General features: G+C 52.0%; 1 protein-coding gene across 1 annotated transcript; it reads left to right on the top strand.

Moving 5' to 3' along the window:
* Positions 1-13071: 13071 nt before the first annotated feature.
* Positions 13072-14947, top strand: LOC122376521. The gene is made up of 3 exons (XM_043356415.1): positions 13072-14292; positions 14590-14680; positions 14841-14947. The coding sequence occupies exons 1-3, from the start codon at positions 13072-13074 to the stop codon at positions 14945-14947; spliced, it is 1419 nt and encodes a 472-aa protein (XP_043212350.1).
* Positions 14948-15189: the final 242 nt, after the last annotated feature.

Here is a 15189-nt window from a genome sequence, read left to right as displayed (position 1 = left end):
AAGCCTTAATAAATTGTATCCACCAAGTATCCACTTTCCGATAACAAGTTTCGACAAAAATGACGTCATAAGATATTTAATATTGCGTCACAGTTCCCTGCAATGTACTGAACCTGATATCGTGTGGATTTGGTGGATTTGGTGTGAAGTGAACCGTGTGAATGACAGTGAAGAACAAAGTGGAGACTGGAGAAGGCAACTTGTGGACTTTTCTCCTGCATTTATTTTTGGCACATAACTTTTAAGAGGGTCCAGGGGCCGTATTCACGTCGATTATTTTCGTAAGAATTTCCTTACGAATGAACTACTTCTAAAGCATTTTTTTTTTTAATCACGTGAGCTCCGTCGATCGCCCGTATTGGTGTTTTTCCAGCCGCGAACGTATAAGGGGGGGGGGGGGTCCGTTGGACCCCCCCTTGCCGTTTCGCCCCTGATTGAGCTAGAGCTTTGCGGAAAAAACGAGCGTGTTGCCCGTGGCAAGAGGAAGCCGATGATACCTAATTTTAGGGTCCTAGGTCATTGGTTGACCTCGCAGGTCAGGTCAATGACCCAAAAGTCGGCAAAATTGGGACCTGTTAGAACGTCGTCAAGTGTGGCTGCTATGGGGTTTTTCGGGGTGCTAATCACGAATATCATATTAGTTTTGATCACAGACGATGTCTTCATGCATTTAGTCCAGGTCGGGTCAGGTCAGGTCAGGTCAACCAGTAGGGGTCCTGCCGGGTATTCCTAGTAGGTGTCAACCGCCTCTGACAGCTTCGTAACATGTTACGAAGGCACCACTACTTCGTAAATGTTCATATGGTTGCTAAACTCGAATTCAGCTCCAAAAACTAGCCGAGAAACATGTAAAGGTCGAAAAAGTGAACCGACGTCATCAAAGGTCAATGGCCTGACCTGACCTTCAGGTGGCCTTGACACCCACCCTAATGCATGGGGGCAACATCATATCACATGTTTGAACGCTTGAAACTTCGAAAAGACTGCAAAGGCGCGGCTAATGCGAGCCGACATACGCCGAATCGCGATTCCGGCCAAACATGGTCTCGAAAAGTAGGTCACAGGTCAAAGGTCATTGGGGTCAGGGTCATGAAATTTTCAGGGTAGGTGTAAAATTGATTAACGCGAGGGTACTGAAAGTGTCGTCGCGATCGGCCGCTTTTTACGCGAGCTATACGCGAGAAACCATGGGGGGTTCGACCCCCCCCCCCTATACGGGGGGGTCGCACATGCCATTTTCCCATCCTAGAACGCACATGGGGGGGGGGTGAAGGGGGGTTGCCACCCTCCCGCGCCATTTCGTTCCTGTTGGAGATAGAGCTTCGTGGTAAAGACCAAAAAGATTCTTTGGGAAGAGACAAATCCAATGATACCCAGTTTTACCTTCTCAGGTCAGTCATTGACCTTCCAGGTCAGGTCAAACTAAAAAATGTTGCTGTTTTAGGTCACCGTTGGATATCAAGTGCGCTGCTTGTCATATACCGATGACGATGCCGTTTTCTGGTGCCAAGCCAGCTAGAACCTCTTTGTCACACTACCCGACCAGGTTTTTGCTGCTGGTCATCTCAGGTCAAGTTAGGTCAAGGTCAATGATATGTGTTTGTATGTCTGTGTGTGTCTGTGTGTATACTGATGTGTGCACCGATTGTTTATGTGTCCATATTACATGAAATCATGATCTGAGAAGCTTTTACCAAAAAAGTAGTAAAAAAAAAATGTCAAAAAAAGTAAATTCAGCTTGCCTAAAACGCAATTATCTTAGATGACCTAGGCTGACCTTGACCCTGACCTTGACATCTGTACATCGTCGAATAACATGTTTCATGATAGGTGGGAGGTAAGATTGGCATAAAAGGCCGAAATCAAGGTGTTAAAAGCTCACAAGGCCCATAGCCAACGCAGAATGTTGTTGAGAATTGGCCATTTGGGTCATGAGTCATGACATGACCTAAAAAAACAAGGCCATACCTCCGAAACCAAAAACCACAGAAACTTGAAATTTTTAGTGGACATCAAGAAAGAATAGAGGAGCAGCTATACGAAAAATCAGCCTTCTAGCTCTAAAAATGTTTAGTGCAGAGCAGAAAGACTACCTGGGGGTGAGGGGTGGCAACCACCCCACCCCCATGTGCGGGCGAGGGTTAAAAGATTTTTCTACCTACGAGCGGTTTACTAATTTTATCCCGTACCGCTGATATCTTTCGGGCGCTTAAAGGTACAAAATACATCTTATATGAAAAATACGACATTTCAGCAGAGCCAGAGAGAAAGAGAAGCAGCAGAAACAGATTGTTATTCGTCACTAATTAGTTAAACAACATCTGATAATTTTCTCTCTTTGCACGTGATTCGTGAAGCACTTGTAAACACTGTCTTCGGTGCGGGATAAGCAATGGTAAACACTGTCTACGGTGCGGGATAATCATAAATAAATGGCGAGAACCGCTTAGGCTGCGACCGGAGAGAAACAGCGTACCATCCAATTGGCGTACTTTGATTCAATGTTGTTTATAATGGTGTGCTGTCTTCGTCCACTAGGCAGCAGTGAAGGTAAAGCCTGCATCACTCTGCCGTAACTCTGTGCCAGTTTATCGAGCGATGCCAGCCACGGCCAATGGCACCTTACCAGCTACTTTGAACCTCAATGTGCCCGTAACCCATGGAAATGACCACAAACCGACCAAACTATTCCGCATTTTTCACACAAACTGCCAAGCACTTTGAAAGCCACCGGTATCTGCGAAAATCAGCGCTGCAGAGCGCTACTCTGCCGGCATTGCTAGTTGCTACTCCAACGCAACCAGCATGTGCGATAGTGGAATATGTGCTACATGTTTGTCGATTTAGAAGTACCTTGACTTAACTGTAGAATAAGTTCATTTGATATAAATAAGCTGTATTGTACATTTCAAATTATGAGATCGACACGATGCATGAAGATTGCAATAGCTGCAGCAGGCGCGGATACAAGGGGGGGGCCATGGGGGCCATGGCCCCCCCCCCTTGGGCGATTTTTTTCAAAAATAAAATAAAAAGTTAAAAAGTTAAAAAGCTGAAAAGGGGGCCTCCTGAAAATAAAGTGGCCGAAATCCGATGAGTTTTTTTTTTTTTTAACCTACCCACTTAGTTATTTCTTAGAAGACTAGCTGAGAAGACTTCTTTGTTAGAAGATTGGTAAAGCTTTTCATAACTTGGAGGTCTCTTATACTCACAGAGATGACCACTTTTACAGGGCCTCCTAACCTGCACAGAGGGCCTCCAAGCCTGCACAGATGTTGAGATGTTGCCTGAACAGCTAGATAAGCTCAATAGACGCAGTTTTTTTTTGGGGGGGGGGCCCAACAAGTGGGAAGATGGGGCCTCCAACAGGTGGGATTATGGGGGGGGGCTCCTGGTTTCTAATGGCCCCTCCCTTGGAGATTTTCTGGATCCGCCCCTGAGCTGCAGAGCTGTGCCTAATACTCCGCTGCTGCCGCCTTAGTCGTAGAGTACAAACTATAAAACTATTGACTGTTGACTGTACAGATGTGAGACTGCTGTTGTTCTGGCCGTCGGGCAGTTATTGCAGATCTATTTTTAGCAGCTGCAAGACTACCGTTCTAGCCGTCGGGCAGTTGCAGGGTTTGCACATCGTAACTACCCCCGATGTAGGCAATCTGTCCGTCAGCTCCAGAGAACACCTGGACACCGTTATCGGCTTGAACCGCGGCTCTGGTGGCCACCACTAACTTACTCCACTCGTCCTCCGGCCCCTCCTCTCCGTCACCTCCTCCTGGAGTTGATGACGGAGGCGCCAGCAGACGCACCTCCTCCAGATGAAACTGACGCCAGTGCGGCACCGGCTGGCGCAGGGCGAACCTCAGCCGCACCACGCCGCGCCAGTCGACGCCGCTCTGCTTTCGGCTGATGGTGACGTAGTCCTGACTGCCGGTGTCGTACAGAGGGTTCGGCATCAGCGTTCGGTCTCGGATGGATAGCTCCCAGGGACCGAGACGTGTGGCCCGCGCTGCAGCTGAAGTGGGTGGAGGGACCTCCTCGGATGCGGCCCGCTGCACCCACAACGACAGAGAGTGGACGTAGAAGTTGCGAAAGCGGATCTCGTGAAGGGACTCGGGTGAGGCGAGGGTGACGTCCTGCACCAGACAGCCGGCGGCCAGATGTGGCGAGTCGGTCACTGGGCTCGGCCTGTCCACCGTGCAGACAATCTCCCGCGGCTGCATCATGGGCTGTCTCACGGGCGTGAACGTCGTCACGTCTCCGATCTGGACGCGTCACGTCCTCACGTCGACTTACGCATCACGTCGGACAGGCTTTCTGTGGAGAAATTTAGCTGCGATTAGACTTGAGCGGGGCGGGAAATGGGTCGCCGACTCGCCTATACGGCGTTATTTATTTAACGATATTAATGCGGCATCCGCGAATCTCCATCAACCTCAGCTAGTCGCTATGATATTAGATTAACTATATAATCAGCAATGAAGTAAACTATGTAAATAAAAGCAGATAATAAACAAGCATAGTCAGGCTCCATCCATTAGTCCCACCAACAACATCCTTTTGGTTCATTAGTTGCGAAAACAGGACGGAGAAGTACTCACAAGTTTTCTCCGCCGATGTTGCTGCGTATTTTCACTGTCTAGTGTCACAATTACCGGTTAACTGACTGCTGCTCTGGTTTGGTCTGACACTTCTGACCAGCCGCGTCGCCCGTCGCCCTTCTAGTCAGGCCAGTTGGGGCGCTCCGCGTGGTCGATATAGGCGCGCGGTCGGCCGCCGGGCGAGATGGCTCCTGCAATATCGACTTGCCTCGCCAGGACCCATTCGCCGGGCCCGATAGCCTATACGATGGTCAACTCAGGCGGCCGAAATTACACATCAGCCGTACAGACATCCGGTATGCCCGCCCTGATGAGCCGGGCGCCGCTGTATTAATCCGCTGGGGAAATATAGTGCCAGTATCCATCAGTATCAAATGTGATGTTTCATGACATCATTTAGTAGCATCGTCCGCTTGTTGCATTGCTACACACGTGCATTAGAAGACAATGTTATTTTCATTGTTATTGGTAGGTATAATGTGCATGGGCGATGCTTACATTTTATTTTATCATGGTTCTGTGATGAAATTTGCTTATGAAGTTGATGATTAAACTGTTCATCAATACCTCAGCCTTATCAACGTGTTTCCTGCTTCCATTCAAACTAAACGAAAAACAAGCTTGCGGTATTTTTGCAGGTACTCCGTCTGTTACAGAAAGTCGCTAAAACAGGCTTTAGCCTTTATTTGCTCCGTTTCATGGTTTTATTTTGTCTAATGTTTATTTTGTCTAACGTTTTGTAAAGCTTATTGTTCTAATGAATGCATGAATGCAAAAAATGGCCTGTCCCGTAGCTCACTTCGTAGAGCATTAGACTCCCGGTAGTGAGAGCCCGGGTTCGAGACGCTCCGGCGCTTGAGACTCCTGACGGGGATGGTCTGCGGTTGGTGGGAGCAGCCGCAGCCAGTTGAAGTCAGTTGAGTGGGACAGGCCGTGTCCAGCTTTGAAGAGCACGCTAAACTTTGGCATCTACCGTTACCCGGAGTTGCGCGATCGGACGGTAGGGGTCGGGGTATATGCAACAAGCTCTGCTTATCGTGGGTTCCGGTCTCCGGCTCTGTCAATCCGTCCATTCAAACATTCGAGCAAATTAAAAAAAAATGTTTTCATGGTTATTTCGCTAGATACCTATACATTCAACATGGTTATAATTCATAAAGTTTTATTTTTGCACAGGCGCTTGTCCTAGGAAAAAAAACATGCGCGCAACAAATATAGGTACCTATATAGACAACGAGCAAGTGCATGACAGCGGCCACGCTGCTCTCAGGATTTGCCTGAAAGAAACTATATCTGGGCTTGTGGTCTGTGATCGTATTAGACCATCATTCAATAAACCAGAGCTCATTGAATAAATGATCATCATCAGCCATGGACACGAGTCCTCCGAGAGTTGGGCTACTGTAATGCGCGCCATTACATTCGTTCCACTGCATGCTGCGGTCAGATAAGAGCCAAACAGACACTTTATCGTACGTTACGTGCATGATCATTGAAATCAATAAAAGACACTCAGTTACAAACCCGCAAAATTTCTACTAATTATATTTTGGTTCCAAACATCTATTATAAGAGCCAGTTTGTATGTTGACATGCTTTAACAGCGTGGATGTGAACGAACCGAGCGACAGGCCAATGTAATGGTCCTTCTTTTCACCTACAAAAATTTATTCTTAAACTTAGTCAAGAAGTGACATTCGCTACCATTTCTTCTATCAGCGCGTGTGCTAACTGGACACCAATTCCTCGATGACGTTTTCCGGCGCCGCCGTCAGCCATCGATCACGGGGAATGGAGCAGCGGCCGGCCGGCAGCCCTGCCTCCCATTCTGACAGCGGCCGGCCGGCAGCCCTGCATCCCATTCCGACAGCGGCCGGACGGCAGCTCTGCCTCCCATTCCGACAGCGGCCGGCCGGCAGCCCTGCCTCCCATTCCGACAGCGGCCGGCCGGCAGCCCTGCCTTCCATTCCGACAGCGGCCGGCCGGCAGCCCTGCCTCCCATTCCGACAGCGGCCGGCCGGCAGCCCTGCCTCCCATTCCGACAGCGGCCGGCCGGCAGCCCTGCCTCCCATTCCGACAGCGGCCGGCCGGCAGCCCTGCCTCCCATTCCGACAGCGGCCGGCCGGCAGCCCTGCCTCCCATTCCGACAGCGGCCGGCCGGCAGCCCTGCCTCCCATTCCGACAGCGGCCGGCCGGCAGCCCTGCCTCCCATTCCGACAGCGGCCGGCCGGCAGCCCTGCCTCCCATTCCGACAGCGGCCGGCCGGCAGCCCTGCCTCCCATTCCGACAGCGGCCGGCCGGCAGCCCTGCCTTCCATTCCGACAGCGGCCCGCGCTGACGGGACGACGGCCGCGGACGGCCGGCAGATAAGGCACAGGCGCAGTTCGCGGAGGGAGAACGCCACGAGCGCGGCGGGATGTCTCACTTGTCTGAAAACCTCCATCTCACCCAATTGAGCTACTTAGAAATGGCTACAAGAACCATCTTATATCGCAGCTCTAAATAAGCAACAATAATTTAGCAAAAACCAAACATCCAAGTAAGGTTTGATTATCTCGTTTTGCCACACCTCCGAAACGTGGATGCCTGGATAACGATGAACTCCGTGCGTATCCTTTGCTGTTTCTCCAGCTATTGTCAGCTAACTTCTTGCCATGATAGACTGCATTTACTCTGCAGTCTGCAGTCTGCAGGGACTATTAGCGCCACGTTCCTGGTGATCTTTCGACCCTTTCAACTGTCTAACTTCGCACGGCAACGACCCTTGACTTCTTAGAATTATTGTTAGAATCATAGTTTATTATTACGGAAACTTGTTCTCGACTGGTGAGTTCCAATGTCAGTCTCATAAAATTTGCATCGAATGTTAAGTGAAGGCCGCTTCATGCCAAGAAGCCGTCACACTTGCGGTGTCGTCTTGCCGGTGCCATCCGCCTACCTCCTCTTGTGGTCCCGTTCAACACCTTATGCCTATCATTGCCTCTCATCGACCCTTCTCCCTCTTTCCCAATGGGCCACTGCTCGGTCCGAAGTCCAGCATGTCTCTGTCTTTGAGTTTTCCAGCTTTCTTTCGCTATGTCCATCGCTGACATGACCCTGGATATGTCTCTGTTCCTCCATTTTGTCTGTCATCGTCTGTGTTTGGTCTATGTCCACCTCTCATCGGCCTGTACTAGTCTTTTTCTGTACCTCTCGCTCTCTTTTCTCTCTATGTATGTCTCTCTCATCTTTCTCTCCCTCGCCGACCGCCTCCCGTCTCTCTCCATGATGTTTCTCCTTTCTCCGACCGGAATCTTCTCTCCAACCTATCCCCGCTCCTCTCTCTGACCTTCCCCTCCTCTAACAGACCTATCTCCTCTCTCCGACCTGTCTCCTCTTTCCAACCTGTTCCCGCCTCTCCCTCCTGTCGTACGCCTCAGGCACGATAAATCTCGGCCGGCGGCGTAAAACCATGATAAAGGGTGTGATACGCCCAGGATCGATGACGACGTTTCTGCTGATCTCACCCCCGTCGTGTTTCACACCTCCTCACACCCACGAACGCCACCCACAGACAGCGACCCGATGAAATCTGCCCAACCAGGTCAGATTCTGACGGGAGGGAAATGGTGCCGGTCGAGTGAACACCGACCTGGGACTTGCGAGACGGCGCTGAGCTGAATATGTGGGTAGGTGGAAGTGCAGCAATGCATGACCTGGATATTCGGCTAAGGCTCTAGATACTGATGATATGAAAGCAAAATAGAAGAGTGGTGCTTGAGTATACCGGAACTGCACTTTGGTATAACCTTTTGTTGGTATTTAAGCGTGATGATCGGCTTGGAAGAATATCCTAATGTGTCTCATGCTTTGATTGACCAACAGCACTAGCAATTGACTACCATGATATTTCAGCAAAATATCTTGCAATTCAAAATGGTGGTAAGTTTACCGGATATCCCGACTGAAGATCAATTGGAACTTGGAAGCCAAATAGACATGGTAAGTATGTATGCATTTAGAGAAAAGATTGTTGTATATACCTAGCCTAGCGTGCTTGTTTTTTGTAAGGAAAGTTTGGCTTACTTATACTGTTCTGTTCAAGTGATCATCTCCCTTGCCATACTAGCCTAGATATGGACTAAGAGTCTGTCAATACAGGAATCTCTCTCTCTCTCTCTCTCTCTCTCTCTCTCTCTCTCTCTCTCTCTCTCTCTCTCTCTCTCTCTCTCTCTCTCTCTCTCTCTCTCTCTCTCTCTCTCTCTCTCTCTCTCGCTCTCTAACAATTTAGTCAATGGTTTTCACTTTACATCACATTTTCGAATTATTCACTAATTTGCTGAATTTTCGAAAAAGGCAAATGGCATTCTAGCATTAAAAATGTATTTCTTTCACCCGCTGCCAAATACCATTTACCTTTCTGTTCTTCCCAAATGGACCAATTCATCCAACCACGGCGTTTCGCGTTGTCATATGATAAAAATGTTCCTCTTTCCCAGCTTAGAAACTAAAAGCGCCAAGCGGACAGATATAGATTAGTCTCTTAGAACAGCGAGATTCATGCAATATAAAATATCCTTGGAAATTCCTGCATATGTAGGATAAACGAGCACATGTATGCTTGTTAGCACCGGCGGCTGCAGGCCGGGCCGCCCGGACCACTGAGCGGGCCATGTGGCGGCCGGCCGACCACGTGGCGCTCGGGGCTATGCCGGCACTAAGCTGGCTCATTGTAAGCGGCCCCGTGATTGGTTGTGTGGGCTCCTGCCCTCGGGGCGCCGGCGAGGTGACCTCGGGTCGGCGCACGGGGCTCGAGTCGGAGTTCGTTCTGGATGCTCGGCGGGGAAGTGCTCGCTGTGTGGGTGGAAGTGGTGCTCTGGCTGTGGTGTGGTGGTGGTGCACAATACAGCAAGTGAAAATATCTTAACTGGTGTGGAGAGGAGCTGGACCAGTGGAAAAGGGGACGCGACAGTGAACAGCAGCGAGTCTTCTCAGCGTGCGAGTAGCCGATCATTTCCTTTCATCCGGGACTCATAACACGGCCTCTTCCGGGGTGTGTGAGGGAGGCGGCCACAGTGTCTCGCCATCGAGTCACTGAGCCTAAACTCGTTCCCCGGGTCTTGCCATCGAGGCTCGGGTGCGGGGTCTCCGCTCAGACAGGGGTGCGACCAGTCGGCTCCGGCTAACCTTGCCATCGAGGCGCCGGAGTATCAGTTGATCTGTCCGATTACAGTGGTCTCGCCATCGAGAGGCTGGAATCGGGCAGCGGCTGGCGTCTTCCTCACCATCCTGATCTACCCATCGCTCTCCTACAGTCCTTGTCTATCATCCGGCTAAATAAGTGTCGTTGGCGTGTGAAATACCAGAGGACACGTGGCGACATTTCTGGTCCTCCGGGCCGGATTGTGACCAGTGAGCTGAACAGGAGAAGATGGGGATAGAAAAAGAAGAGGCAAAGGATGTCAAACGGCCCGATCCCACTGCAGATGGAGCTTTTAAGGATGTTAGGGATCAAGAGCTTGCTGATCTGCGACGACTGCGTGGTATCAAAAGGGCTGTCGTGACGAGGGTGTCCAAGGTGTTAGAGGCAGAGATAGCAAGACAGCGGAACCGCGATCGCATCCAGGAGGTAAACGGAAGGCTGAAAGAAGCTTTTTCTGATTTGAGAAAAGTTCATCAGGAGTATGAAACCAAACTCAATGACGCAGAACTGGAGGAAGCTCAGGGATACGCTGATAATCTTGAAGAAGAAGAGTCGGCTATTCGGGGGAAGATCCAGCTGTACCTTCAAGAGTTGGATGAAGCCAAGTCATCAGCTGCCACTTCCCGTCACACTCGAAGTCGTGCCAAGTCACACACGTCAGCAGGCACCGCAGTTTCAGTCCGATCCAGAGAGGCTGCTGTGGAACTGGAGGACGCTGATCGCAAGCTGCGGGACCTCCAAGCTCAAGTGGAAGAGAGTCGTCGGAACATGAAAGAAAGACAGGAATTAGATGAACGCGACAGGGTGCTACAGCTCAGAATAGCTGAAGAGGCCCGCGACAGAGCTGCTCGGAAGTTACACATGTATCAGGCTGCGGAAGACGAATTGAACTGGGATCGTCGGCATGATTTCGACGAAGCAGCTGTCAAAGGAAGAAAGGCATCTGCTGAAGGTGATCAAGCTGCCGAACCACCGCATCGCACGAGCGTACCCGACTATGTGCCTGGTCCAAGACCACAAGGACCTAAAGCTGCTCCGGAAGTGGAGGTGGATGGTTCATCTCTGAACCCAGACAACTGGCCATCAAACAGCAAAGGGCAGGAGAAGCATGGGCATCCCCCTCCTGGGATGTCAGCTTTTACCAACAGTGTTCCACGTCTTAATTTGCCGCGGTTCACAGGCGAACCAAGTGAGTGGCCGCGCTGGATCAGTCTCTTCAGAGCACTGGTTCACGATCAGGCATCTCTCTCTGACACGGAGCGGATGGCGCATCTACAGCAAGCAGTAGATGGAGTCGCCCATCAAGCCATCGAGGGATTCTTGTTCGATGGCAAGGTGTATCACCAGGCGTTGGCAAGGCTGCACGAGCGTTTCGGTCGAGAAGGCGACATCAGTCAAGCATATCTCAGTTCCATGTTTGCGACCCCAGCTCCTTCAATCAACAACATCGCCTCAGTGGAGAGGTTCAGTTCAGCTGTCAGCAACACTGTGCTGACGCTGCGCGCTCTGAACCACTACAATGATCTGAGAGCCATCAAGAATCTGCGTCGAGTGGTATTGAAGCTTCCTGCGGAGTTGTCCTACCAGTGGGGACGAGAAGTGCATCAGATGCATCCCAAGCAGCCCGATCTGGAGATCTTCAGCAAGTGGCTGGAGACAGAGACTGCCATCTTGAGAAACTCGGCCAACCATAACCGCGATCCAGAAAGAAAAGGGCCATCCGCGAGTGCACGGGAGACCTCGGCGCGACGAACAACTCTGACTACGTCGGCCACGTCTTCCCAGACGGAAAACAACCGACGTCGCTGGTTCTGTGTCCTGTGCAAGGAACAGCACAAGCTTCAGGATTGCACAGAGTTCAAGTCGAAGACGGTGGAGGAGAGGCTGGTCGTAGTGAGCAAGGAACGGCTGTGTTGGGGCTGCCTGAACAAGGGTCACTTCATGAGGGATTGCCGCTCTGCAAGACGATGCAACTTGAATGGATGTAATGCATCTCATCACCGACTCATACATGTGGACAGAAGCGCCGCTTGTAATGAAGAAAGCCAAACAGAACCAAAAACAGTGGCACGAGAAGGAAGTCGCATCGTCGGCACGGCTCTCACAGAGACGACAGACACACTGCTGCAGTTGGTGCCGGTGCGGATTCACGGCCCAAACGGGGAGAGAGACGTAGTAGCACTGCTGGACCCGGGAGCGCAGACATCGCTCTGCTGTGAAGATGTCTTGGAAGAGATTGGGGTCCCTGGAGTCCGAGAGAATCTGCAGCTACAGAACATCGAAGGAAATGGTACCAGACAGTCGTCTCTTCGAGTTCAGCTGACGGTCAGTCCTCTGAGCACAGCGACCAGCAGAAATCGAATCGTCGTGCCCGAGGTGTGGTCTGTGCCAAGCTTGAACGTGGCCCCACCCAGCGTGAGTAGCACGCAGCTTCGCAGCTGGAAGCACTTGCAGGACCTGGACCTACAGCAGTACAACGGCGCACACGTCGAGCTTCTACTTGGTGCCAACATTCTGGAAGCTGTGCTGCAGCGAGAGGTCAGGGTGGGAGGCCCCGGAATGCCCGTCGCTATCCGGACAGACTTTGGCTGGACCCTGACGGGATCGATATCCACCCTGATTCCAAGCACAATGCGGCAAGTCATGTTCGTGCGTCAACGTGCTCCCGAAGACACTCTGGAGGGTCTGCAAGAGTTGGTCCAAGACTGGTGGACGACCGAGGCCATCGGCACCATGATCAACAGCTCTGATGCACGATCTCAAGAAGATCTCAGAGCTATGCGAATCTTGGATCAGCAGACCAGGAAGGTGGGGGACAGATATGAAGCTGGACTTCTGTGGGATGAAGACGAACCGATGTTGCCGGACAACTGGAACCAAGCGTACCGACGTCTTCAGCCCATCGAGAGGAAACTCGACAAGCAGCCAGAACTGGCTACAAGGTACCAAGCCATCATCGACGGATATGTGAAGGATGGTCACGCAAGGAAGCTCTCAGCAGAAGAAGCGGACGAACCGAAGGAGAAGCGTTGGTATCTGCCACACCACGCAGTAGTGAATCCGAACAAGCCGGGGAAGCTGAGAATCGTTTTTGACGCTGCGGCAACATACCAAGGTGTATCACTGAACTCGAAGCTCATCACAGGTCCAGATCTACTACAAAGCCTTCCTGGGGTGATCATGCGCTTCAGGGAAGGTCTGATCGCTGTGACAGCAGACATCAAGCAGATGTATCATCAGGTGAGGATCCGGACAGAAGACCAGTCTGCATCGAACTTTCTATGGCGAGATATGGAGCGACACCGCAAGCCTGACGTCTATCAGATGGAGGTGGTCATCTTTGGCGCGAAGTCATCACCGGCAACGGCCAACTACGTGCTGAGAAAAGCACTTCTGGACCATGGAGCGGAGACAGACAAGGTTCTCAGCAGAAGTCCCGAGCAACTGGCAAAGTCGCTCTACATGGACGATTGCCTGTTCTCTTGCATGACGGAGGACGCCGCCAAACAGCTGTACGCTGACGTGAAGGAGGCACTGGAGAGAGGAGGTTTTCACCTCACGAAGTGGAGAAGCAGTTCCCCCGCTGTGCTGAAAGGCGTTCCAGAGAGTGAGAAAGCCAGCGCCTCTGCGAGCCTATGTCTCAGGAGCTCGCACACCGCTGAAAAGACGCTGGGCATCGCATGGGAGGAAGACGAGGACACATTGGGCTTTCGTCTCCAAGCCAAAGAAGTGAGTGCAACCAAGCGTGGTGTGCTCAGCAAAGTGTCAACAATCTTTGACCCTCTGGGGATTGCTGCTCCTGTTACCGTGAGAGCAAAGATGATGATGCAGCGACTCTGGTGGAAACATCTGGAGTGGGACGAGCCACTACCCGAACCTGAGCTGAGCCAATGGTTGGAGTGGCTGAGTGAAGCAGAGAAGCTGAACGAAGTCGTGATGCAACGCTGCGTGAACCCCAGCGGCCCAGGGACACTGCGACGCCAACTTCATGTGTTCTGCGATGCGTCAGAGAGTGCGTTCGGCGCTGTGGCATACTGGAGGACAACTTCGAGCGATGGGTTACACCACTGTCGCTTCCTGATCGGCAAGTGCCGAGTCGCTCCACTGAAGCGACTATCAATTGTCCGTCTGGAGCTGCAAGCAGCCGTTCTTGGAGCGCGTCTGGTGGCTACCGTCCTCGGTGAGATCACTCAGCCGCCGGATGACATCTTCTGCTGGACGGACAGCAAGGTCGTTCAGCAGTACCTTGGTAATGAAACCCGACGGTTCAAGACCTTCGTGGCCAACCGACTGGCTGAGATTCACGAGCTGACCCACAACGCGTGCTGGCTCCACGTTCCTGGGAAGCTCAACCCCGCTGACGACTGTTCCAGAGGGGTTTCGGTGCTCATGCTCAGTCAGGACGGCAGGTGGCTGACGGGTCCCACCTTCTTGAGGGAGGACGTCAGCCAGTGGCCACCTCAAGAGGAGCTAGTCCAGCTGGCACAGGATGAAGAGATGCGGGACGCGCTGGTATTCACGACTACCAAGTGCACATCAGAGGAACCGATTCCAGCGAGGTTTTCATCCTGGGGGAAGTTCAAGCGAGTCGTTGGATGGACGATGCGCTTTACGCGCAACATGAAGGCGTGTCTTTCAGGGCAGCTGCCGAAGGCCACCGGACCACTCTCACGTTCGGAACTGCAAGCAGCGGAGGTGTGGGCCGTTGCCAGGGAACAGGCGCAGTCCTACGCTGAAGAAGTGCGCTGTCTGACGCAGCAACGGCCGCTGCTTTCGTCCAGTTCTCTGCTTCCTCTGGCCCCGTTTCAGGACGAGGACGGCCTGGTCAGAGTCGGGGGACGCATCGGCAAGGCATGCATCTCGGAGGAAGCCAAACACCCAATCATCCTTCCACGGCAAAGTGAGCTGGCTCGGCTTGTCATCAAGCACGAACACACTCGTCATGGTCATGCAGGAGCTGAGCACACGCTGAACTTGGTGCGCCAGAAGTACTGGATTCCGCAAGGACGCTCAGCCATCAAGGCGCAGCTTCGTGACTGCTCCTTCTGTCGCCGTCGCAGGGCCGCCCCTGTGCCACCGCGGATGGCTGATCTCCCTCGGGAGAGACTCGAAGCTGGACGGCCATTTCGAAACGCTGGTGTCGACTTCTTCGGGCCGCTGCATGTGAAAAGATTCAGGAAAACGGAGACCCGATACGGACTGTTGGTGACTTGTCTGGCGATGCGAGCTGTACATCTAGAAGTGGCCCACTCATTAGATACAGACAGTTGTATCATGGCCCTCAGAAGATTCTTTGCTCGCAGATCGCAGCCGGAAGTCATCTTCTCAGACCGTGGGACAAACTTCGTCGGCAGCAACCGTGAGCTTCGTCAAGAGCTCCGAGGGGTTCTGGCGCAGATGCCAGAGAAA

Source organism: Amphibalanus amphitrite, unplaced genomic scaffold, assembly GCF_019059575.1.
Source record: "Amphibalanus amphitrite isolate SeventyFive unplaced genomic scaffold, NRLGWU_Aamphi_draft 002181F_arrow, whole genome shotgun sequence".
Lineage (NCBI taxonomy): Eukaryota > Metazoa > Arthropoda > Thecostraca > Balanomorpha > Balanidae > Amphibalanus > Amphibalanus amphitrite.
This window is presented reverse-complemented; position numbering and strand designations above follow the sequence as displayed.